Source organism: Petaurus breviceps, unplaced genomic scaffold (assembly GCF_028583685.1).
Source record: "Petaurus breviceps papuanus isolate PSGF00001 unplaced genomic scaffold, PetGlider_PUasm1.0 90779, whole genome shotgun sequence".
NCBI lineage: Eukaryota > Metazoa > Chordata > Mammalia > Diprotodontia > Petauridae > Petaurus > Petaurus breviceps.
Window position 1 is genome coordinate 6,932,105 of NW_027187344.1, and position 23,625 is coordinate 6,955,729.

The window sequence follows — 23,625 nt, forward strand, 5'->3', positions numbered from 1 at the left end:
CAAGGAAGGACAAGTCCCTTCTGAGGTGTCAATCACCCCTTTGCTCAGGCCTTCTGAGAAGCTGGGAAAGAGCTCAGAGGGAGAGGCAGCAGCTCATTCGGGGGTCTTGAAAGAGGACAATTAGGCTTGCCACTCAAATGCTAGATATGCAGTTGGTGCTCAATTAGGTTGGACATCTTGTTGGAGTTTGATCAATATTAGGTATATATTTGGTGCTTCCTAAATGCTTACTGAAGTGAACTGATTTTTAAAAATAAAACTGCCTAGTATTCAGTGGTAAATCAAAGGAATGGGAAGGACAGAGATCAGGGGAGAGGGAAGCAAAGAGATAAGAAGAGAAAAATCCTGGCAGAAAGTTTAGGCGGTCCTTCCCTTGACCTCAAACAAGTTACAACCTCTTTGAGCCTCTCATCTATAAAATAAGGGTAATAACAATGATCATTCCTACAGGGTTGTGGTAAGGAAAGTGCTCCTTAAAACATTATAGAAATATGAATAGAAATTTAGTTACAATTCTCTAAAACCAAGGCCCTCTCCAAGCAAGCCTGAAGCCTGTAAGGCTTGGCTCTAGAGAAGCCTTTGACATTAGGAACTTCCTTCATTTTCTCCCCCCGGGGTAGGGAACTGGATTCAGTCCAAGACCAAACTGGAGAACCTAGAGGGCCATGTGTCGCCAGGTTCCCACCCCTGCTTTACACCCATCCCAACTCTATTCACATCCCTATTCCTTGGTAGCTGCTCTTTTGAGAGTACTGTCAGACTAGAGAGGTTCGTGGGCTTAGAGACAGAAGGGGCTTTAGAGGCCATCTGGTCCAACCCACTTCATTTTACAGATGAGGGAACTGAGCCAAGGGAGGTTGCCCAAAGTCACACAGGTAGTTAATCTCAAAGGTCAAATTTGAACCCAGAGCCTTTGATTCTGGAACCAGTGTTCTTCTCACTGCATGAAGCCAGATTCATATTGTGGAAGGACTCAAAAAGTAGGCTAAGAATTTCACAATCGCTTTTGTGATGCTTTCTACAAATGCCTCATTCCATTCATTCTGGTAAATTCTTTTCATCCCAATCAAAAATTTTCTGTACTTGGCTGTGTTTTAGTCTTGACCCCTTGGGTTTGGGCTAATTCACCACATGATTTGTGTGGGCAGGTTATTGAAAGAGATTTCTGCGGATTCTCTGTCACATCTCAGCAGCAGTAAGAGCTCTCCTATTTGCCTTCTGTATTGTGGGGGGTATGGGTCACTACTCAAAGGCTCTGGATCAGACTTTAGGAGGGTCAGAAGAATTGTCCTATGATGTTCAGATGGGCAGTGAGGGGCAGCTGGAGAGAGTGCTGGCCCTGAAGTCAGGAAGATTCATCTTCCTCGGTTCAATTCTGGCCTTAGACACTTCCTAGCTTTGTGACCCTAGGCAAGTCACTTAACCCTGTTTGCCTCAGTTTCCTCATCTGTAAAATGAGCTGGTGAAGGAAATGACCAACCACTCCAGTATCTTTGCCAAGAAAACCCCAAAAGGGGTCACAAAGAGTCAGACACAACCAAAAATGACTGAACAACAAATATGATGTTCATGAGTCCCAAAGCAGGAGGGAGTGGGGATGGTGGTAAAAAGTGAAGTGCAGTAGAAAGAGCACTGGTTTAGGAATCAGTTAGGCTCTGAATTCAAATCTTGCACCTGGCAATTACTACCTACATGACTATGGAAAAGTCACTAAGCCTCAGTTTCTTTATCTGTAAAACAATGGAGTTGGACTAGATGGCCTCTGAGGTCCCTTCATGACTAATGAAGGATCAGAATAAGAAAAAAAATCCTCAGCTGTCTGTAGGGCATTTCTGACCTCCATGGAGAGGAGCCCAGAGTAGAAAAAGGCCATATCTTCATTATAATGGTATCTGTTCCAGATACCAGCCACAAGGCTTTGCATACAGGGAATGTTAAATAATGAGCAGGTCTGACCAAGTCATCCTGATCAAAAGTCTTCACTGGCTCCCTATTACTTACAGGGTAAAGTGGAAAGTTAATGTCTTCCCCTATATGTTTTTCTGATGAGGAATGCATAGCCCTTGCCCTTTTTCCCAAATGAATTTGGGTGTCTGCTTCTTGCAGGGGAGATGAGATTCAAATGGAATGGTCAGTGAGAAACCCAGTATCTCAAGAACTACTTAAAGTCACTGTAGGACACAGTGAGATGCAGATAGGCTGGTCAATGAAATACCAAAAACTAACCAGGGCCCGTCAGCTCAGGGTTGGACAATGGAATAATGAGATGCCTAGATTATGTGTGAAATTCTGAGCTCTTGTCCCTGGTTAGTTATCGCCCCACCCCTTAGCCTATGTGTCCCTGGTTATTTCATCTCCCCTTCCCAAAACCTGCAGGTTTTCCTCTATAAGAATCCCTAGCCTCTTCTGGCATCTAATTGAGGGGAACTCCCTTAAGTGGATGTCTTCCTTAAGGAGCTGTCTCCCTGAATCAGCCATCTCTCTTGGAGGGCCTTCTCCCTTAAACTGGGGTCTTCCTTGAGCTGTATCACTCTTAAGGGGAGGAGGATTCTGCTTGGCATGTTGTGTTACCTGGAATAAATGCCTTTACTTGATTTGGAGACAGTCTTAGTGGATTCTTTCTAGAAGACCTTGCGCCCCAGCATTTTGAGGTGCCCCTGAACCTCAACATTACCAGCCTTATTTCACATTATTCCTTTTCACAGACTCTAAGTTCCAGTCAAACTGAACTAGTCACTGTTCAGAGATCTCACTGTATCCCCTCTGACTTTTGGTCCTTCATTCACTCAGGCTATTTCTCTTTTACCTCTCAGCCTGGTGAGATTCTTTCTTCCTTCAAGGCTGGCCCATGGGCCATCTCTCCCTGAAAGGTTTCCTTAATCTCCCCAATCAAAAGTGACCCCATAGGATAATCTCTGGATTTATACCTGACTTTGAGACTTGCTGTCTGTGTGGTCTCTGGAGAGTGGGTGACACAACAGATAGAATACTAGACTTGGAGTGGAGAAGAAATAAGTTCCAATTCTGCCTCAAGATACTCCCTGGCTGTGTGACCCTGGGCTAATCAGCCACCCTGTGCCTCAGCTTCCTTATCTGAAAAGTGGGGATAATGATAGCAGCTACCTCACAGGGTTGTGTGAGGATCCAATGAATTAACATCTGTCAAATGGTTTGCAAGCCTGAATGTGCCCTAAAAATGCCAGCAATTAGGGGGTGGCTAGGTGGTGCAGTGAACAGAGCTCCAGCCCTGGAGTCAGGAGGACCTGAGTTCAAATCTGGCCTCAGACACTTAACACACAAAAAAACTAGTTGTGTGACTTTGGGCAAGTCACTTGACCCCAATTGTCCTACCTTCCCCCCTCCAAAAAAAAAGCAAAAAACAAAATAAAAAAACTTTGATAATTTGGAATGGTTAGGTGGTGAAGTGAATAGAGCACCAGCCCTGGAGTCAGGGGGACATGAGTTCAAATTCGGCCTCAGACACTTAACACAAAAACTAGCTGTGTGACCTTGGGCAAGTCACTTAATCCCAATTGCCCTCCAAAAAAAGCAAAAAAAAAAATGCCAGCGATTATTATTACTCCCTCTGTCTGGGACCCAGTTTTTTCATCTGTAAAGTGAGGTGGGTGAACAAGATGATCTTTATGGTCTCTTCCAGTTCCAGGTTGTATGAACCACACATTTTTTCTAAAGTATTTTGTCTATTTTTGACATGTTTTTCTAGTACTTTCCTAAAGGATATTCACTAATTTCAAGTGAAGCCTTGAAACTGCATCTCTCCTTTGCCCCAATAACATTTTATCTTGTATCCTACCTGCCTCCCCCTTTTTTTGTTGAAGGCCTGTGAGTTCAAGTCCAGCCTGAGATGGGTATTAGTTATGTGGCCTTGGACAGGTCACATAACCTCTGTCTACCTCAATTTCCTCTTTTGTAAAATGGAGTCAATTAATGGTAAAATGGGCACATCCCTCTCAGGGTGGTTATGAGGCTCAAATGAGAGAATATTTGTAGACAGTGCTTAGCACAATTTCTGGCACAAAGTAGGTGCTATAAGCACTTACTCCATCTCCTCTACTACTTAGAAAGTACAAAGCACTTCACAAATATTTTCTCATCCTTTATTATCACCATTTTACAGATGAGAAAAAAAGACCAAAAGAGGTTAAGTGTCTTACCCAGGGTCACATAGTAAGTCTGGATTTGAACTCAGGTCTATTATGTCTCCTATACCCTATCCACTTCTAGGTACAAACTACACGTGAGAATCACACCAGAGGCAATGGAAGTGTGAACAGGCTACAGCACATAACCGTGCAGATTTGAAGAACAAGAACAAAGGACATCCTTGAACAGGGACAGCCAGACTGCTCCATGAGAGCCCTCCCTCTTGATTGGGGGTGGGGGATGGGAGGGTGGGGAGAAATCAAAGAAGGCCTTCTGCGGAGGAGCCAGAGAGGGTGAGATTTTTTGGAGGCAATCGGGGCTACTTGACTTGCCTAGGGTCACACAGCTAGTAAGTGTCTGAGGTTAAATTTGAACTTAGGCCCTGGAGACTCCAGGGCCGGTGCTTTCTCCCCTGCACTGCATCCCCTAGCTGGCCCGGGGTGAACTTTTAGGAGGACCCGAGTCTCTCAGGATGGGCAGGCGGTAGGCATTTACTGGAGGGAACCCCAGGATCACTGACATCACAAATCCATGTGAGTTATTTGAGAGGGAGCGAAGAAACTTTAAGAGAAGTCCGAGGATCTGGCCAGTACTGACGCCCTTGCACGCGGGTCTTCCCGACTCGGGCTCAGCTCTTCAGATCCTTCTTATTAGAGTACGAGCTCTAGCCTCATTAGGCTCTTATCCGTCTACCGCGGAGCGCCAGGGAGGGCCTGGGCTGGGATGAAGTGGGAGAGGTTTGCCTCTGTTTATCCACGGGTCGCACACCAGGGAGTGGTTGTGTTGACACACACTGGCTCCCCATCCCTGGAGCATACCGTAATCTCATTGGTGCCAAGTTTCTTAGCAACCGTACGGGTACAACGAGCATCTTGGGAGAGCAGCCGACGGGGGGGCGGGGTGATCGGGGGGGAAAGGGGGAGACCTCCTGAGGCCAGGGCTTTCTTAATGTAAATATTTAGGATAAGCGGGTAATCAGTATTGCTCTCTTCTTAGAGTAGCCTTCTAAGTCAGGGAAGGAGTAGCGGTAACTGAAATCGCCCCACCCGCGCCGCAAGAAAGGCTGACGGCTAGGAAAAGGGACATTTAACAATCTCGAGCATGCGCTCTCCCTTCGGGCCGTAGCCGACTACAAGTCCCGCGTCGCTCCGCGGCGCCGTGGGGACCCCTTAGCAACTAGAACCTGCGCGTGGTGTCCGCTGGGAGTTGTAGTCTCGGAGGCTGTCTCTGACCTCTGTTCTGGGGCTGTCGGGCCAGCTAGAGCTGGGGACGGGGGGTGGGGGGGAAGCCGATGCGGGGAGCCGAACTGGCCATGGCCTCGGCTAGCGGCGGCGGCGGCGGGGGGGCAGCCGCTGCGGAGCCCGAACGCCCTCATCAGCGGCCCTTCCTCATCGGGGTGAGCGGCGGCACGGCCAGTGGAAAGGTAAGAACTTGGAGTGGGGTCTCGCCTTGGAGGGGAGGAGGGAGTCCCCTTGGGAGGCGAGGAGACCGTCCCGCGCCCTGCAGCGGAGCCCGTCAGGGGCCCGCGGGGCCGGGGACACGACCCGCGGGGTGACCTGGGGGCTAAGCCCGGGGGGGGCGGGAGAGTCAGCGCGTCGAGAGCCGGGGCAGCGGCTGGGCCCGGAGGGGTCTGTCCGAGCCCTCCCCCAGGGCCCCCGCAGGAAAGCGGAGCTGTGCGGGGAGCTGCCCCCACCTGTAGCGGGCCCGGACTTGGGCTCCGGGCGCTGGGGCCCTGCCGGGGGGCTGGGAGAGGCCTCGGCCATCCCATTCGGAGGGGCTTGAGGCGGGGGTCCTCCCGGCTTTCCCCCAGTCCACAGTGTGTGAGAAGATTATGGAACTGCTGGGCCAGCACGAAGTGGACCACCGCCAGCGCAAGCTGGTCATCCTGAGCCAGGACAGGTTCTATAAGGTCCTGACCGCCGAGCAGAAGGCCAAAGCGCTGAAGGGCCAGTACAACTTTGACCACCCAGGTAGATCTGGAAATCCGGGGGGTGGGGGGAGCCCGAGGGAAACGGGAGAGAAGGGGCGGGGTGTCAGGGAAACTACAGCAATTACGATTCACGACACAAATAGACCTTTATTTACAGAGCACCTCCTTACAACCAGCCTGTGAGGTAGGTAGTGTAAATATTATCCCCATTTGACAGAGGAGGAATCTGAGGCTCAGAGACCCTGACTTGCTCAGTCATATGGCTAGTAAGCCGCAGACCCAGGTCTTTGAATCTACCCCCAGGGATTGTTCCAGCATTCCAGCCTTTCTTCCTCTCCCCTTCCCCCTTCCCCCCACCTCTCCTTCCCCTGTTCTCCCCCTGCTTCCCTCCCACTCTCTCCGCCCCCCCCTCCATTTCTTTCTCTCTTTGCTTTGGTCTGGGTCAGGTTGTGGGGAGACCCAGGTGGTTCTGTGCACTAACCCTATACTCCCACAACAAAGTGTTAGGTTGAGGCCCTTTTCAGAGCTGTCCCTTTGAGGAGGGTGGACTCGGCAGAATCCCTGCACTGCAAGGACTGTCATGTGGGTCTTTCTCCCTCAGGATGTTTCCAAAGACCATTTTACAAAAATAGGTTCTTTACAACTTCCCTTTACTCCCCCAGTAGGACAGTGACTATCTGTTCCCTCATTAGTCCTAACTGTAGAAGTCTCAGAGATTTCTAGTAGCCAATCTAAAGGCAGCTGCAGGAGTTAAAGTAGCCAGTAGCCAGTGAGGAACCCTGAGATCTGAGCCCCTGAGTGGGAACCTAGAGCCAGGTAAACAGAGGCCCAATGTTCTAATCAAGCATCAGAGTGATGCTTGGACTGCATTCACTCTGTGCAGTGTTTGATGTTCTAGAAGTGGATTTTTTTTAATTGCCTCTAGCTAGCTATAGGCCATACCCATGGCAACAGAATCTGTCTCTATTTACAGCACCTATATAAGAATAGCTTGGGATCGTGTTGCCTTTTGTTCCATCTCTGCAGATGCTTTTGATAATGATTTGATGCACACGACCCTGAAACACATTGTGGAGGGCAAAACCGTTGAGGTCCCGACCTATGATTTTGTGACCCATTCAAGGTAAGTAGATGGTTTCTGGGAGGGCAGAGGAAGGGCTGTGCACTTCAAGCCCGTTAGATCTTCCTCGGGTGCTTACAGCAAGGACTTCCCTGCAGCAGGCCCTGCCCCCAGTCGGTTTCTGTGGATTCTTCGTGATCTGCCCCTTCCAAGGATTCAGTGCCCCCAGGACTGAAGCTGGTTGTGCAGACTGCCCCGGTGACCCTCTCTCTCCTGCAGTGTCCCATTTCCTCGCCTCTGCCTCGCAGGTTACTGGAGACAACTGTGGTTTACCCTGCGGATGTGGTTCTGTTTGAGGGCATTTTGGTATTCTATAGTCAAGAGATCCGGGACATGTTTCATCTTCGGCTCTTTGTTGATACTGACTCAGATGTGAGGCTCTCTCGTAGAGGTAAGGGGGTTGTAGGAGTTCTTGAACTCTGACCTTAGACAATTACACATATGACAGTCTAAAGATTGAATTGTTACTTTTTCAGTTCTCCGAGATATGAATCGTGGGAGGGACTTGGAGCAGATCCTAACACAGTACACCACCTTTGTCAAACCTGCCTTTGAGGAATTCTGCCTGCCGGTACCACCTTTGAATTTGTTTAATAGTTTTTTTAAAATTACTTTTACATTACAGAGTCAGTAATCTCCTTCAAAAGGTTGTGTGTTGTCCAGTTTCAGTAGGATGTTGAGTCTTAGACGAAATCTAGTTTGTGTTGTAAAGAAAGATTTGTATGTAATTTACATGTAAGGAAGGCTTTCTAAGTAGGGAAGGATTTATGTATAATTTATGTGTGGAGGAATTTGTGTGCAGGGAAGGATTTACATGTTCTTTATATGTAGGAAGGCATTTATCTGGAGGGAAGAGTTTAGTTGGCCTTATATCAAGTCCCATACTAATTCATTTCTTTCTCCATACTGACTCTGGCCAAGCCTCAGAGATAACCAACTACTACCGCGTTTCCCCGATAATAAGACACTGTCTTATTAATTTTTTTGGACAGAAAAACACCAGAGGGCTTATTTTCAGGGGAGGGCTTATTTTAATGAACATTGACAGCAATTTTAATAAACAGGCAAATGTGAACAAAAAAAAGTACCTTTATTCAATAAGCAAATCACTGGGGAAGAACAGGATGACACGCTTACTGCTGCAGCTCTGATTGGATGCAGCTCGGAGCGGTATGCATTTCACGGGGGGGGGGGGGAACGGTGCATACAGAGGGTACCGTAATGTAGCGTGTAGCGCAGGGGATCACCTTCACTAGTAGCAATCTCAATAGGGCTTATTTTCGGGGGAGGGCTTATTTTAGAGGAATCTTACACAGTGAGGGGAGGGCTTATTTTCGGGATAGGTCTTATTATCGGGGAAACACGGTATGAATGTTTAAGGGATTAGCTTCTTAGTAAACTTTTTAAGTTTCAAAATCAACATGACTGCTAGCCCTTCTCACTAATTTAGAAACACTGAGAATATGGATTTATATTGGAAAACTTTTTTTTTCTCCAGATGTCTGACTTCATCAGTGTAGGGAAGTGCGAGTGAAGAAATACCCCCTCCAATGCATATGGTGATGAGTTCTACAAATAAGTGTTAAAAAATTTCCTGAGGGCACTAAGAGGTTAAGTGGACTTGCCCAGGGTTGCAGAGTCTTAAAAATGTATAGCCCCATATAATCCTATGCTTAGATCCTCCTTTTCCAGAAACTAATTCAGCATCAATAACTTGGCAGTTCCAGACTTTCCTAAACACATAAACATATTTAGTAAGTCAGCCCGTTCATATTAAAGATTTAGTTGGCCAGGACTGGCCAGGTTGTATGAGAACAAAGTAGCTGTCATACCATGTTGCTCACAATGCCATGAGACTTTGTCCAGTAGTGAAGCTCACTTCTGTGTCCATGCTTTAGTGTTTATTTACATTTGCTTCCCAGCTCCTTGTAGGGTCAGAGATGATTGATTGGATCAGAGTGGAAGAATGTCATGGATTGCTAGGTGGTGAATCTGGAGCCTTTCTGTCTTACTTGGTTCACCTTTACCTGAAGTTGGGTCTGTAGTACCAAGAGATGGGCCATACAGGTTATTTTTCACAACAAACATCATGGGTAATGAAAATGATAGAAAGTCACTGGAGAACAAGGTTGTTTCTCTTGACTTTCTACACATGTTCAACTTCACTCATTCTGTCTGGTAGTGATAGGCAAACTCACATGAAACACCCTATCCATTCTTTTTTTTTTTAAGCAATCGGGGTTAAGTAACTTGCTCAAGGTTACATGGCCAGTTATTTCTGGGTGTGGTGCTAAGTATCTGAGCCCGGATTCGATCCCCAGGTCATCCCGACACTGGGGCCGGTGCTCTTACTCACTGCGCCACCTGGCCGCCCCAACCCTATCCATTCTTGAGACCACTGAGACCCACATCTCCAACCCATCCCACTGTGTGCCCCCACCCAACATCAAAAGTTCAAAGTAGGGTGAATTCCACTGAAAACTGCAATAATCCTAGAAAAGTCTGCTTAAGAGAACTGTTATTTTGTCTTGCAGACTAAGAAGTATGCTGATGTAATCATCCCTAGAGGGGTTGACAACATGGGTAAGAAAAATGTCTGACTTCACTTATTCCTCTGAGTGCCTGCGATTTCTAGCTTCTGAGATGCATTTTGGCTACAATTCTTAAATGTAGTTTGATGCAAAGCCGCCAGATTTAAGAGCCCGAGGGCTCACATACCAACGTTGTTGTATCTTCCTGCCAGTTTTATATCTACTTTAAAATTACATTTTAGAACTTAAAAAATTGGAAAGGAATTATTACTTACCACTAGAGTATTTTGACTAGATTTCCTTACAGATATATATATAAATATAAAGCCATGATAAAGTACCAAGTGTATAGATTTTAAAAAACTCACTTATTGATTCCCATTGTTTTACCTGCTGGCGTTTGACAACAGTCCATTGCCTTTAAGTGCAAAGAGCTACGTTTCAGTGAGTAATTATTGGTTATAAAACTGAAGCAGGCAGCAGTTTTCTAAAAGTCACTGGGTGGGGATTAAGTTCAATGTGCTACTAAGACCACTCATTCCTCTTGGCTCTTGATAGAAGCCAGGGAATTACAATGATTTTTGCTTCCCCTTTCTACTTCTTGGTTCTCTCCCTACTTTGATCACTCATTAACCTCTCTTCCTTAGAGATTCATGCTATTCCTATCTACCAGTAACCCAATCAAAATCCTGGTAGCTGCTGTCTACAGACTCCAGGTTACTCTTTTTCATTCCTCAAGGAGTTAGTTCCATGTGTGGCTTACAATTTTTCTCCCCCTGCCCAGCCCAACTCTTGCCCTCATACTAGGGGACTTCAGCATATATACTGATTCTCCTTCACATACCCTAACTGCTCACTTTCCTTAAGCGACTCTCACCCCCTACCTTATCCACACACAGAGATAGTCAGAGCCTTGATGTTTCTATTACCCAACAAATGTACCACCTCCATATTCAAGAATTTCAACATCCCCTTATCTGACCATAATTTCTTGGCTTTTCACCTCTGCCTTCCTTCACAGGTTCTACTTTTGGTCTGTACCATGGTCTCCAGTCCCTCAGCTCCTCGATTCCCAGGCCATCACCCCTGCACTAGCCACTCTCTCTTCTTCACCCAGAGCCAATATAGTTCTATACTGTCTTCCTCTGTTGAATCCCCAGCCCTCTCATATCACTGATTACACCCAGCCAAACCTCAGCCTTGGATGCCTCCTACCATTTCTTGCCTTCATTCCTATATGGGCGCTGCTGAACAAAGGTGGAGAAAAAATTGTTCACTACATACAAATGTTTATGTTATACAACCTGGACTGGGCCCTCATTACTGCTAGTCAGTCCTTGTATACTTGCCTTATCAACTCATTATCCCATTGTTCACAGTGGCTCTTCCAAATCTATTCATCCCTTCTCAAACTTCCCAAGGCTCCCTTTCCCCACACCTCAGCTGAGAACTCAGCCTCATATTTTACAGAAAAAAAATGAGGCCATGCACTGTGAGCTTCCTCTTCTTTCTTCTCTTTCCCTCATCTCTCATTACTCATAACCTTTCTCCTGTCTCACATGATAAAGTGGCCTTACTTCTTACAAAGGCTAAGCCCTCTGCTTGTTCAAGTGATCCCATTCTACCCTGTCTCCTCTCCTCACCTCTCACCCCCCACTCTCTTATTTTCAGTCTCTCCCTCTCTATTGGCTCATTTCCTATCCCCTGTAAACATGGTTCATATAGCCTCCATCCTGAAAAAACCCTCATTTGATCCTTCCATCCCTGATATCATCTCATATCTCTTCTACCCTTTGTAGCTAAAGTCCTTCAAAAGGAAATCTAAATAGGTAATAGGTACCACCGCCACTTTCTTCTCACTCTCCTAACCCCCTTACGATCTGGCTTCCAACCTTATCATTCCACTGAAACTGCTCTCTAAAGTTACCACTGATCTCACTGGCCAAATCTGACAGCCCTTTCTTAATTCTCCTTCTCCTAGACCTCTCTGCAGCCTCTGACACTGTTGATCACTCTCTCCTCCTTGATCCTTCTTGATACTCTTCTCTCTGAATTTTGAGGACACCACTCTCTCTCCTGGTTCTCCTTACCTGGATAGAACCTGCTGGTGGGTCTACCTGAATCATCACTTCAATCCATCCTCCATTCAGTCACCAGTTATTTTCCTAAAACACAGGTCTGATTAAAGTCACCACCTACCACCCTCTAACCCATTCCATAAGCTCCATTGGCTCCCTACTGCTTCCAGAAGCAAATATAAAATGCTCTTTGGCATTCAGAGCCCTTCCTAACTTAGTCCCCTTCTACCTTTCCAGTCTTCTTACACTTACTCCCAGCCACATACTCTTTAATTCAGTGACAATGACACTCCTGTTCTCAGCTCTGGACATTTTCTGCTGGCTATTATCCATGCCTGGAATGTTTTCTTCCCTCATCTCTACTTCCTACTTATTTCCCTGGCTTCCTTTAATCTCATATTTTATAGGAAGCCTTTCCCAACCTCTCTTAATTCTAGTGCCTTCCCTCTGTTAACCATTTCCTATTTATCCTATAAAAAGTTTGTTTGCATATATCTGCACATTTCCCTCATTAGACTGCGAGTTCTTTGAGGCAAATTGTTTTTTTGACTCTTTTTGTCTCTCTAGCATTTAGCACTGTGACTAGCATGTAGCAGACGCTCTATAAATGCTACTGACTGTTGTCTCTAGAGAATCAGGGTCATATTTGTACTCATCTTTTGCAGTTGCCATCAACCTGATTGTACAGCATATTCAGGACATTTTGAATGGTGACATCTGCAAATGGCAGCGAGGAGTTCCAAATGGGCGGAGCTACAAGAGAACATTTCCTGAGCCCGGAGACCCTGCTGTTGTCCTAACTTCTGGTAAACGGTCCCACCTGGAATCTAGCAGCAGACCCCACTGAGGAGCCAGAGCCTGTTAATCAGTCTGTAGGGCAGATCTGATGACATCTGTATAATGAATGGGTCTAGAGTTACTTTTTTTTTTTTAACAAAAACCCTAAGCCCTTTAGAAATACTCTTTTAGCACTTGTTACAAAATGATTCTAAGATGAACTTATTTAACCATTTAGGAATAGAAAAATGTTAATTTTATTCAGTTTTAAAAGTGGGAAATACTATAAGGACCTTCTTGATGTTTTTATCCCTCCATGTATTCAGGAGGCTTCTGAAATCTCTTTGGGCCACCTGAAAAATGCCTAACACCTGCATGAGTGAACCTACTATGCTTACTCCCAGAAGTAATGCTAGTAGCACATTTTAAAAATAAATTGGGCGTCTGGGTCCTGGCTCTGTTGCTGGTACGACCTTAATATGAACCATGTAGAAATGTCTTCTTTCCTCCTGGATTATACACAGGGCAAATAAGCAGAGGTGGGAATGCTGATAAGCACTTTAAAAAAGAAAAACACAAAAAAACTATTAGTTATAAAGGAGAGCGTCTCCTATTTTGAATGTGTTTACTTGAGGACCGAAAAAGACTTGACAGGTTACTGTAGAATCAAGATTTGCCACTATAGAAGTCAATCAAATAGTTCTGGTGTTTGTGTAGTTTTGACTTGAATGTAGCTATACAGTACCCAAGCAAACAGCTCTACCTGAGGCTGCTGACCTTGTTCATCTACACCTAGAAATTGCCAAGTCAAGGCTTACTGTCCTGGGATCTAGGACACATGCTGCCTACTGCCAAACCATTCACATTGTTACTCATTGCCATGTCAGGTGCATGCTTTCCTTAGAGCTAAGCTACACAGTGGAATCTAGGGGTTCAAAATTAATGTTGTTGCACAAATCAGCCCTCCAGCTGCTGTACTACTCATCATATATGGCCTAGCACTGAACTGCATATAAGAATATTTTGGCCTATATGGTTCTAGTTAATCTTTCCTCCTAAATAGTGTTCAATTCCCTCTATATAATATATCTATGTACATTATATATATACATATATAAAAGCTGTTTTATAATCAATCTCATGTATAGCCACTTATGGTTTTCTTCTATCAGGCATAAATCATTATAGTTATGAGATACATAAGACAGGGAACTCTTGTTTCAGGTCCTTTGGTTTTCTAACCTGTAATTACCTAAAATCTTTGTCATGCTTAATGTACTGTTTGGGGACTAATAAACAAACACCAAACAGTAGTGTTCATTTGTCTCTTTAAAATTATTTTCATATATGTAAACAAATCAAATTTCAGAAAGAAGAATTACAGAGATGACTTTTAACACCTTTGCGTTAGGGACCATGTTCACTTAACATAAAGCCACCCCACAGCAATAGCTCGTAATGAAGATTAAAAAAAAATGCCACAGCAATGAGATACTAGGATGCAGTAGGCTTTTTCATCTTGTAGTCAGAAAACTTAAATGAAACCTCCTAAGAGGCATATGACCAAAGTAACTTACCTCCCCATCATACAGACTGGGAAAATGGAATCATTCAAGAATGGCTTCTGTAAGGTCCCACCAAAGGTGAACAGTCAGCTGTTGTTCTGGCACAGTAGGTTTAAGAAGTATTCAAGGCAGCATAAGTCTAGCAAAGGAAGAACTGAGGCTAACAGCTATTAGTCCTACCAGCAGCTTTCTAGTTAAAAAGTTGAATTGTAGTTTCATCATGGACTCTCAAGTTCTTCTGGCCTACATGATTTCTGTCTCCATTGGGCTGCAGGGTGTGACTCCATTAACCAGTTAAATGAAAGGGAGTTTTGCTCTGTTAAGGGCCACAAGAGTCAGTGGAAATAGTCTGCTCTCTAGTTTCCATGAAAAGCCTTGTCCTTGCTCAAAATGTAGTTATTTTTTAAATGGTCTTCTCAATGGTGAAATGAAACAATTAAACAAGATGTGAAGTTTTCAGTTACCTCTTCCTGTAGTTAAGGGCCAGGAACTCAACAGTTCCTGTATAAGTCATTCTTTCAATCCCAGAGTAGCTTTGCTCATAAATAAACAAATGCAAGAAACAAACAAGGTCTGTTCTACTTTATCCAGCCCCCTATCTCAGATTTCCACTAGTTTATTCTTTTTCCATCAGTGTTTTCTGATTAGGATATCCCAGCTAGACTTCCAACGAAGGGCCTTGAGTTCATTTGTTGAGAGAGATTGATCTCCATAGGTTATTGGGCTGAAAGTGTGATAAACCAGATACACAGAGGAAAACCATACTATAATTAATGAGTTGAAGATGTTCTTCTGGAGCTGGGATCTGTGAGATCAGAAGATAAATGTACACGAGAGATTAAGAACACAGGTATATACATACATAAAATCAACAAATATTTATAGTTACTTTACAACTTCCAAAGCATTTCTGCATACGTGATCTTATTGGCTGTTCTCAAGAATTCTAAGTAGACAAGGACAAATGAGGAAACAAGTTCAGAGATAACAAGGAACTTGTCCAAGACATCACAAGCAGTGGCAGAGCTAGGCTGGGCTGGACAGTCCTGGATAAACACAAACCCAAGTGTAATTAACATTTTTTCTGCTGCCTCTCCAAAAAGTATTGTTTTCTTCCTCTGTCTTGCTACTCCAAGAGTAATTATTGCTTTTTGTTATTTAAATCTGGGTCTCCCTATTTCACCCCAGCTGGAGGTGCGGTGGCCGCTCACAGTCTCAATCTCACTGTAGACTGGCGTGACAGCTTTGGCCTGTTGTTTCTGACTTGGGCTGGCTGTCCCTCCTTAGGCAGCCTGGTGATCCCCTGCTCCTGATTTACTCACTGTATTTGGTGCTGGATTTAGTGTGGGACTCCTGATGAACCTTAGCTCTATTGCTGCTCAGAACTTCTAAACTCAAGCCTTGGTTTCCCCAGTAGCAGGGATTATGAGGGTGTGCCCCAAACACCTGGCTAGGAGCAATTAATGTAAATTGATTAATTTAAAGTAATTAATAAAACCCAATTAATAAAAAAAGTAATTAATAAAACCCATTCCTCTTGATTGTGTTACTTCTGTTATTGAGTACTACTATCCTCTCAGTCACCCAGGCTCAAAACTTTGGAATCCTCTCCAACTATATTCTTCACACGTTACATTGAATCTGTCTCCAAACTGTTCATTCTAACTCTGTAACATCTCTGGCATCTGTATCTTCCTCTATACTCCCACTGCCACCACATTAGGTTAGCCTCTTACTTAAATCTCATCTCAACTCAGTACCCCCTTGTCAGTCTCCCTCTACTCCAACCTATACTGAAAAGAATATGCCAGATTCATTTTTTTGAAAGGCAGCTCTGATCATTTCTTTTACTGCCAACTAAGAAAGTCTAAACTTCTACTAGACACACCATAGGCAGCTAAACGGGATTACTCCCTTTTCTCTGCACCAACCTTTTGTTCTGCTGCTCCTATGAGCTCATGCTCAGCTCATGCCCTCTGGAATTACTCTTTCCCTACATCTCAACCTAACTGAACCTTGATGGCACTTTAGAGCTCTATGCTGCATGTCTGTATCCTAGCTATTAGTACAGAATGTAGATGAATACTTTTGCTAGACTAAGTTCTTTGAGTGCAGGAGTCCTGTCTTATTTATCTCTGTCACCTCCCACAGTGTCTTGTATACAGCAGGTGCTCAATAAAAATGCTTGTTGAATGAATGGAAAAGCACACTCATTCCTACAGTTCTCCCAAATCAATGTTATTTAGATTGGCAGAGGTGCTCCTACCGGCAGAGGCGCTCGCTCACATGCTGCAGCACAATGGGGAGCAGGATGATCTGGAAGGTGAGAGCAGGCAGGTAGTGGTAAAGGAACAGCGTCTTCTCCATCATAAAGAAGGGGAGATAGTTCACAGCCCAGCCCCCACAACACACAGTCCCAGCCAACACCCAGAGCGACCAGGAGTCTGAGGAAGAAAATTAAGGGGAAAAAATCATCTTAAATTTGTGCCACCAACAAGAAAATGCAGATTCTGGTGAGTATCTTAGAAGTTGAGCCTTGCCTACTCAAATTGTTTAGACTTAAATATAAAACATGATAAAGTAATTTCTTAATTTATTTCATTTTCCTTCCCACATTCTCTGTGGAGGAGTAGGATGTTAAGCCAGGGCCCATTTTTTTCCTTCTTGAACTGATGTAAAATCACTGTCCCAAAGAAGCGAGATCCTCAGGCTGAATGCCACTGAGGGCCTGTATTTAGAAAACTCTTCCAACCCATTACCCTGCACTGTAACAGAGATGCCTGCAACAGAGGGTGGGAAATTACTTCCCACTGTCCCCCTGGGAAACAAAAATAGAAACAGAAAATCCACCAGAAGGAGGGGGTTCCTTCTAACTTAATACTCACTGTCCCCCAACTTAGGGCTCACTGTACCAAAGCTGTCACTTCAGCTTTTGCCCTGAGGTACACCAAACTCTCGCTAGAATGAAAAAGAAAGAACATTTAAATGAGAAAAAAAAAAACCCTGTACCTACCCTCAGGGATGTCACAGACATTTCTCCTCCGTCTGAGCAGATACCAGAAAAACAGAAGCACATAGGCCAAAGTGGCAATGTTGGCTGAAGACCAGGTCAAAGCATTTCCAAGCAGGTGGATCTGAGCCTATAAACATACAGGGCGTTACCATGGCCATTTGGCCTTATATACAAAAGGTGGAAAAAATGATTAAGTAAAAATCCCACTTATTTTTAGCACAGTCTGCAGATAGTTCCTAGTCAGGCTTACAAAGGTACTCAAGTGTTCTGCTCTGCAGAATAGTAAACTGAGGAGTAAGCTACATATTAAATGCTGTCTTTTCCCAATATAAGTATTTAGTAATTTCTATGTGCAATGCACTGTGTCAGATACTGAGTGCAGAGACAAAATGAAAAAACAATGAAACTCAAACCAGGCCCTGTTCCTTGAGAAACTTCTAAATAAGAACATACAGTAGACACAAGCATTTTCTGGCAAACTTTTTCACAGGACAATTTGAGTGAAGCCCAGTGAAAGTACAGGTCACTTAACCCCAACTGCCTTGCCAAAAAAAAGTAAAATGCCACTGGCTTAGTGGTTTTTCTTGCAGATGGGTCATTTTTAGACCCCATGATCTCCAGAATTAAATATAAAGTCCTCTTCTTTTTAAGTCCTTCATAACCTTGCTCTCTCCTACCTTTCCAGTTTTCTTATACCTTACTTCTCCAGGCATACTCTGCAATCCAGCCACTGGCCTCCTGGCTGTTCCTCAAACAAGACAGACACCCAGTCTCCTGACTGCAGGCATTTTCTCTGGCCATTCCTCCATGCCTTGAATGCTCTTCCTCCTCATCACTGTCTTCTGGCTTCCCTAGCTTCCTTCAGATCTCAGCTTAAGTCCCACCTTGTAGGGGAAGCCTTTCCCAATCCTCCTTAATCCTAGTACCTTCCTTCAGGGATGATCTCCAGGTTATCTAGCATCTATCTTGTTCGTACAGAGTTGTCTGTATGTTGTCTCCCCCATTAGACTAGGAGCTCCCTGAGGGAAGGGCCTTTCTTTGTATTCCCAGTGCTTATCACAGTGCTGCACCCACAGTAAGCTTTACTATGAATTGACTTTACTGACTGAAAAATGATTGCTTTGGTAAGGGGAAAACTATGCTACCATGACAGCCAGAGCCTGGCTGCCCCGGAACACTGAAGTTTGAAAGAACTCCTCCAAAGCAGTAATCAGTAAAATGATTTGATACTTCTTTCTTAAAGAGAGATCAATCAGAGGAACTAATTAGGTACATGCCACACAAAAGAAAACAGACCTAAGAGCAGTTTTTGAGAAACCCCCAAACCCCAGTTACTGGGGGAAGGGCTCACTTACTATGTGACAAAAACTGCTGAGAAAACTGGCAGAAATTAAAAGCAGTCTGGCAGAAATTAGATTTAGATCAACACCTCACACCATACACCATGATAAACTCCGAATGGTTCCTTTTGCTAGATATAAAAGGTCACTTCATAAACAAGTTAGAGAAGCAAGAAATTACATTTCGAATCTATGGACAGGGGAAGAGTTAATGACCAAACAGGTGATGAAGAGGAACTCATAAGATAAAATGGACCATTTTGACTACATTAAATTTAGAAGTTTTTGTACAGACAAATCCAATTAGCAAAAATTAGAAGAAAAACAGGTAACTGCGAAAAATCTTTGCAGCAAGTTTGTCTGAGAGAGGTCTCATATCCAAGCTATAGAAAGAACGGATTCAAATTTATATGACCAGGAGTCCTTCTCCAAATGATAAATGGTCAAAGGGTATGAACAAGAAATTTTCAAAGGTAGAAAACCCAAGCTATCAACAACCACATGAAAAAATACTCTGAATCACTAGTAATTATAGAAATACAAATTAAAGAAACTTGGAGGTCCCACCTCCCTCTCTATTTTATATTTTTGCTTTTTGGACGGGGGAAGGCAAGGCAAGGGGTTAAGTGACTTGCCGAAGGTTACACGGCTAGTTAGTGTTAAATTTCTGAGGCCACATTTGAACTTGGGTCCTCCTGACTCCAGGGCCAGTGCTCTATTCACTGCAACACCTAGCTGCCCCACCTCCCACTCTAGAGTAGCAATGGTAGCAAAAATGGAAAATGACAAAGGCTGGGGAGGGTTCTGGGAAAACAGACCCATTTATGCCCTGACCTGATGCAGGCATCCTGGAAAGCAATCTGGAACCATGCTGCCAGTCACTAGAATGTGACACCCTCTGACACAGCTATGCTATGATGAGGGCCTATGCCCAGAAGAAATCAGAGAGGAAAAAGGGCCAATATTTATAAAAATACTCATTTCTGTATTCAGCTCTTTTTGTGATAGCTCCAAAAAAACAGAAACTAAAAGTTTCCATTTCCTTAGTTTTTGTGGTTAAACAAACAGTGGTGTAGGAATGTAAAGGAATATTACTGTATCATATAAAATAATGAAATGGACAATTTCAGAGAAATCTGACAAGATCTCTATGTCATGATGTAGAGTAAATTAAGAACTGGGAAAACAGCTTATACAATGATAACATTGTATAGAAAAACAGCTTTGAAAAATTCTGGTGTTCTGAGCAATGCAATGATAAATCAAGAATCCCAAAGAATGAAGGTGAGACACAGCACCGTTCACCTTTTGACAAGAAATGCAGAAAGACACATACATTTTCAGACATGTGGGAATCTGTTTTACCAGACTATGCAGTGGTGTACTAAGAACTTTATTTTAGGGGAGTTGGGGGGGAGAGGCTTTTTTTTTTTTTAAGATATTCAGTAGAAGGGACAGATTTCTTTTCAAAAGAGAAAGAAGAAATAAATGTGGTATAAGAATAAAAGGCATCAATAAAATTCTTAAAATGGAAAAAAAAGAGCCTCACTCATTATTTGGTGGGAGTGCTCTTGGTTACCCAAATGTGTGCATTAAAGAGAGTCAGAGACTTCCGCTTCAGAGAAATTTAAGGCCTAAACACAATAATCAATCATAATGGAGTTCTTAAAGAAAAAATAAAGCACTAAATCGTTCACGTGGTTTGCTAGAAGTCTGCATCCAACGTCCCTTCCATTCTCCCACTTACACTGGTCCTGGGATGCAGCCAATAGGCAACATTTGTCTCCAGCGTGAGCCACTCCAGGGGTGAGGAGCTGTACTTGTGCTCAGTTTCTTCACTCCTCAATGTCAGCATCTTCCACTAAAATAAAGCAGGTTTTCTAGCTCCTTGATTCAAAATTATAACATAATTCATAACATAATGATCGAGAAATTGTTCAAGGATGTCCTGGATCATTTTTACACTGGTCAGATCTTTCCAAGGTGTAATGGGTACATTTCTGCTGTTCATATGAGCTTGAAATTCATTCTAGATCAGAGGTATTCAAACTCATGGCCCTCAAAACTCCTGAGTGGGGCCAGAGACAAAGTAAAAATGTAAATGAGAAATGTTTAACAAAATAAAAATACAACACAGATAATGTCAATGTATGCTTTTCTAAGTCAATATTGGCCGGCAGGAATACACTTCTAGATTACATAATAGGAACAGGCCACGTGGAGCCCAAGGCAGAGTAATGAGCATCAAGGGAATCAAGACATGCGGGCCTTAGATGCAGCTCTGTCATGAACAAGCTTTGTGACTCTGAGCAAGTCAATTATCTGTGAAGTTGAGTTTCTTCTCCTCATCTGTAAACAGAACTTCTTAAATTGTGGGTCATGACCCCATTATGGGATTGCGATCCACAGTTTAAGAAATCACTGGAGGGGTCTCAAGTCCAAAAAGTTTAAGAAGCCTTGATCTACAAAATGAGGAGACTGGAGAGACTAATGATGTCTAAGAGACTCTTTTTACCTCTAACATTGTATAATTTTGGAATTTTAACTAACTAAAAGTTTCCATTTCATTAGCCAAAGAAGGAGCTCAAACATAGCCTTTGGCAAAGTGTACTAATTATGGCACAATTGTAGTTAAGTCCCCCTTGTTAATAAATATATCACTAATCCTACCTGCAGAAGCCCAAACCATGTACATAGCAGAATTAAACTGATGGATCAACAAAGGTTCTGCTTTCTACTTATAATTAAAAGGGAAAAGGAAATACATGGAACTTCTGGGTCTTCAGTTCAGAGCTCACAAGGCAATAAATTATTTAAATAAGGCACAGAAGGCAAGGTTTAGTGAGAAAAAACACTAGAATTAGCCAGTCCAGCAAGCAGACTGTTTCCCAAGCATGCCCAGCCCGTTCACCTGCAATTCTGTGAATCTGGCAATAAAACTGAGGTTTTTGCTGATGTCAATCTGAGTCGGGGAATGCAACTCCAGCTCTCTCTCCTTTTGTTCCTGGCCTGAAGAGTAACAAAATAGGCTAAAGTCTGTCATCTATGACAAGAAGCTGTTAAACTCTTTTTCTTTTTTTAAATCCCATCTCCCTTGACTTCCAAATGACTACTGAGCCAGCCTTGGTCAAAGCTGTCTCATTCGTGGTAAACTCCCCTTCAGCAAATTAAGAACTGAGAGAAGCATGAATTTATATTTCACTCATGTTTAAAACTCATCTGGCACTGAAAGAAATCAATTGCCTTCCCAATGATAATTAAAAAAACCTTTAGTTATTTATAGCTTTGGTTACCTTTTGAGGGACCCAAATGTTCTAAAATTAAAGTAGACATAATGGGGAATAGGTTTACATGGTGAGAGCAAAAAAAAAGCAGCAGAACTCTCAATAGAATGTAAGAATTCAGTTTTCAATTTTTTTTGCACAAAGTCCTGTATAGATGAACTACATTAAGGTTTTCATCATAAATATACATCAGTCACACCAATTAGAGAATTCCTAACCCAGCCAGGACTTACTTTTCCCATAGCGGTGTTCTTCCACATTCCATACCATGCTCTGGTGATAGCCCTTGGACAGTTTTTCACCAACGATCTCCAGCTGCTGATAACCCCAGTCAGGTAATGATGCTCCACTCAGCTTGGGAGGAGAAGAGGGAAATCAAAATAAAAGAAGGTACTGGAAAAGAAAAGTTTCCCAAATCTGCCACTAATTGGGCTAAAAGTGTTAGGGTTACTACTGATTCATTCCCTCCCAAAGGAGTTTATTCTTTGTTTTTGCTATGATATCTTCATTTTAGAATTATTTGTACCAATGCCATTACTTCAGACAAACCACAGCACTGAAAAGGCTCATTTTGCCAGGAAATTTCCAGAGGGCAAAAAGATAGAAATAGTAGATGTTGGAGGAGCTGTGGAAAAATAGACACATTAGTACACTGTGGTGGAACTGTGAAATGATCCAAACATTCTGGAAAACAATATGGAATTATGCTAAAAAGTTAACTAGAATGTCCACATCCTTTGACCCAACCCTACTACTAAGCATATATTCAAAGGAGATCAAAGCCAGAAAGTTCCCGTGTATAACAAACTACTCATAGAAGTTCTTTTTTGTAATAGGAAAGAATTGAAAACACAGTATGATTGGGAAATGCCTAAACAAATTGTATTTTATGAATGCCACGGAGTATTACCAAACTAAAAAATGATGCATATGAAGAATTCAGAGAAGCAGAGAAAGAGTTAAATGAACTAATACAGAGTCAACTAGGCAGAACCAGGAAAATATATATACAACGTAAATAATGAGAACCAAAAACAGAAACCAAATCCTGTGTAAATATAATGACCATGCTTGGCTCTGAAGAGGAAACAAGAAAATGTACTTCTTCCTTTCTTTACAGAGAAACTGAGGACTATGGATGCTTAACGCTGAACTCAGCTGATGTGCTGGTTAGATATTATGGAAATGCTTTTTTCTCTTTCTTTTAAAATCTCTGTTACATAGGATGGTTGTATGGGAAAGGGGAAGGAATATATTCAGAAATAAAGGGCAATACAAAAACAAAACAGATTAGTAAAAAAAGATTTTTTAAAAAGAAATAGAGCCATCTTTAATATCAGAGGGGTAAAAAAGAAATCTTGGCAAAATCTTCCCTTACTTCTATCTACCCTTTGCTTTTTTATCCTTTTTAAAGCCTGTTCAAACTGAAAAGTAAAGCAGGAAGAAACTGAGTACCTACAGCCTGGGAAAACACAAAAGTCTTTCAACTATGGGACCCTTACCTTCAGTACTGCTGAAGTATTCACGTGTACAAACCGAACTTCTGACAATATGGTCTTCCATATATCTGAATCTGACTCACGATTTACAATATCCTAGAAAAAATCAGATCTTACTGCATTACTTTTGTTTCTCTTCTCCAGGAGCTGAGTGATTTTCCTATGCTCAAAGGCTTATACGAGAGAGGGAACATGGCAGAGAGAGAGCCGACCTCAGAGTCAGACAGACTGGGGGTTCAGGGTCTTCTGCCCTGCTGGCTGTGTGACCGATTAAGTCCCTGAATCTCATGGTGTCCCTGACAACTCTCTTGGACTGTAAGTTTC

General features: G+C 43.2%; 2 protein-coding genes across 6 annotated transcripts in view; one reads left to right on the plus strand and one right to left on the minus strand.

The window, feature by feature from the left end:
• The first annotated feature begins 5,420 nt into the window (after positions 1–5,420).
• Positions 5,421–13,913, plus strand: UCK1 (uridine-cytidine kinase 1). The gene is made up of 7 exons (XM_069069331.1): positions 5,421–5,587; positions 5,975–6,134; positions 7,121–7,217; positions 7,463–7,605; positions 7,691–7,785; positions 9,749–9,797; positions 12,489–13,913. The coding sequence occupies exons 1-7, from the start codon at positions 5,456–5,458 to the stop codon at positions 12,668–12,670; spliced, it is 858 nt and encodes a 285-aa protein (XP_068925432.1). The 5' UTR covers positions 5,421–5,455; the 3' UTR covers positions 12,671–13,913.
• POMT1 (protein O-mannosyltransferase 1) overlaps positions 12,834–23,625 on the minus strand; it is a 40,697-nt gene continuing 29,905 nt past the window's right edge. For 4 of the 5 annotated variants that reach the window (XM_069069329.1, XM_069069328.1, XM_069069327.1 and 1 more), the window contains 7 exons: positions 23,305–23,397; positions 22,036–22,156; positions 21,430–21,527; positions 20,266–20,379; positions 17,179–17,305; positions 16,432–16,609; positions 13,912–14,970 (listed from right to left, as the gene is read on the minus strand). In XM_069069329.1, coding sequence (XP_068925430.1) covers positions 14,796–14,970; positions 16,432–16,609; positions 17,179–17,305; positions 20,266–20,379; positions 21,430–21,527; positions 22,036–22,156; positions 23,305–23,397 — 906 coding nt within the window. In that variant the 3' untranslated portion in view covers positions 13,912–14,795. Of the gene's footprint in view, positions 13,159–13,911; positions 14,971–16,431; positions 16,610–17,178; positions 17,306–20,265; positions 20,380–21,429; positions 21,528–22,035; positions 22,157–23,304; positions 23,398–23,625 lie in introns of those variants that run through there. The other variant, XR_011164705.1, reaches the window with a different exon arrangement.

What these genes read in the sequence shown, in the direction of transcription:
- UCK1 (XM_069069331.1), top strand. Translation starts at nt 5,456, where the DNA reads ATGCGGGGAGCCGAACTGGCCATGGCCTCGGCTAGCGGCGGCGGCGGC. An exon ending in GTACAACTTTGACCACCCAG is followed by an intron (nt 6,135 to 7,120) that starts GTAGATCTGGAA and finishes CCATCTCTGCAG; the next exon opens with ATGCTTTTGATAATGATTTG. An exon ending in TTGAGGAATTCTGCCTGCCG is followed by an intron (nt 7,786 to 9,748) that starts GTACCACCTTTG and finishes TTTGTCTTGCAG; the next exon opens with ACTAAGAAGTATGCTGATGT.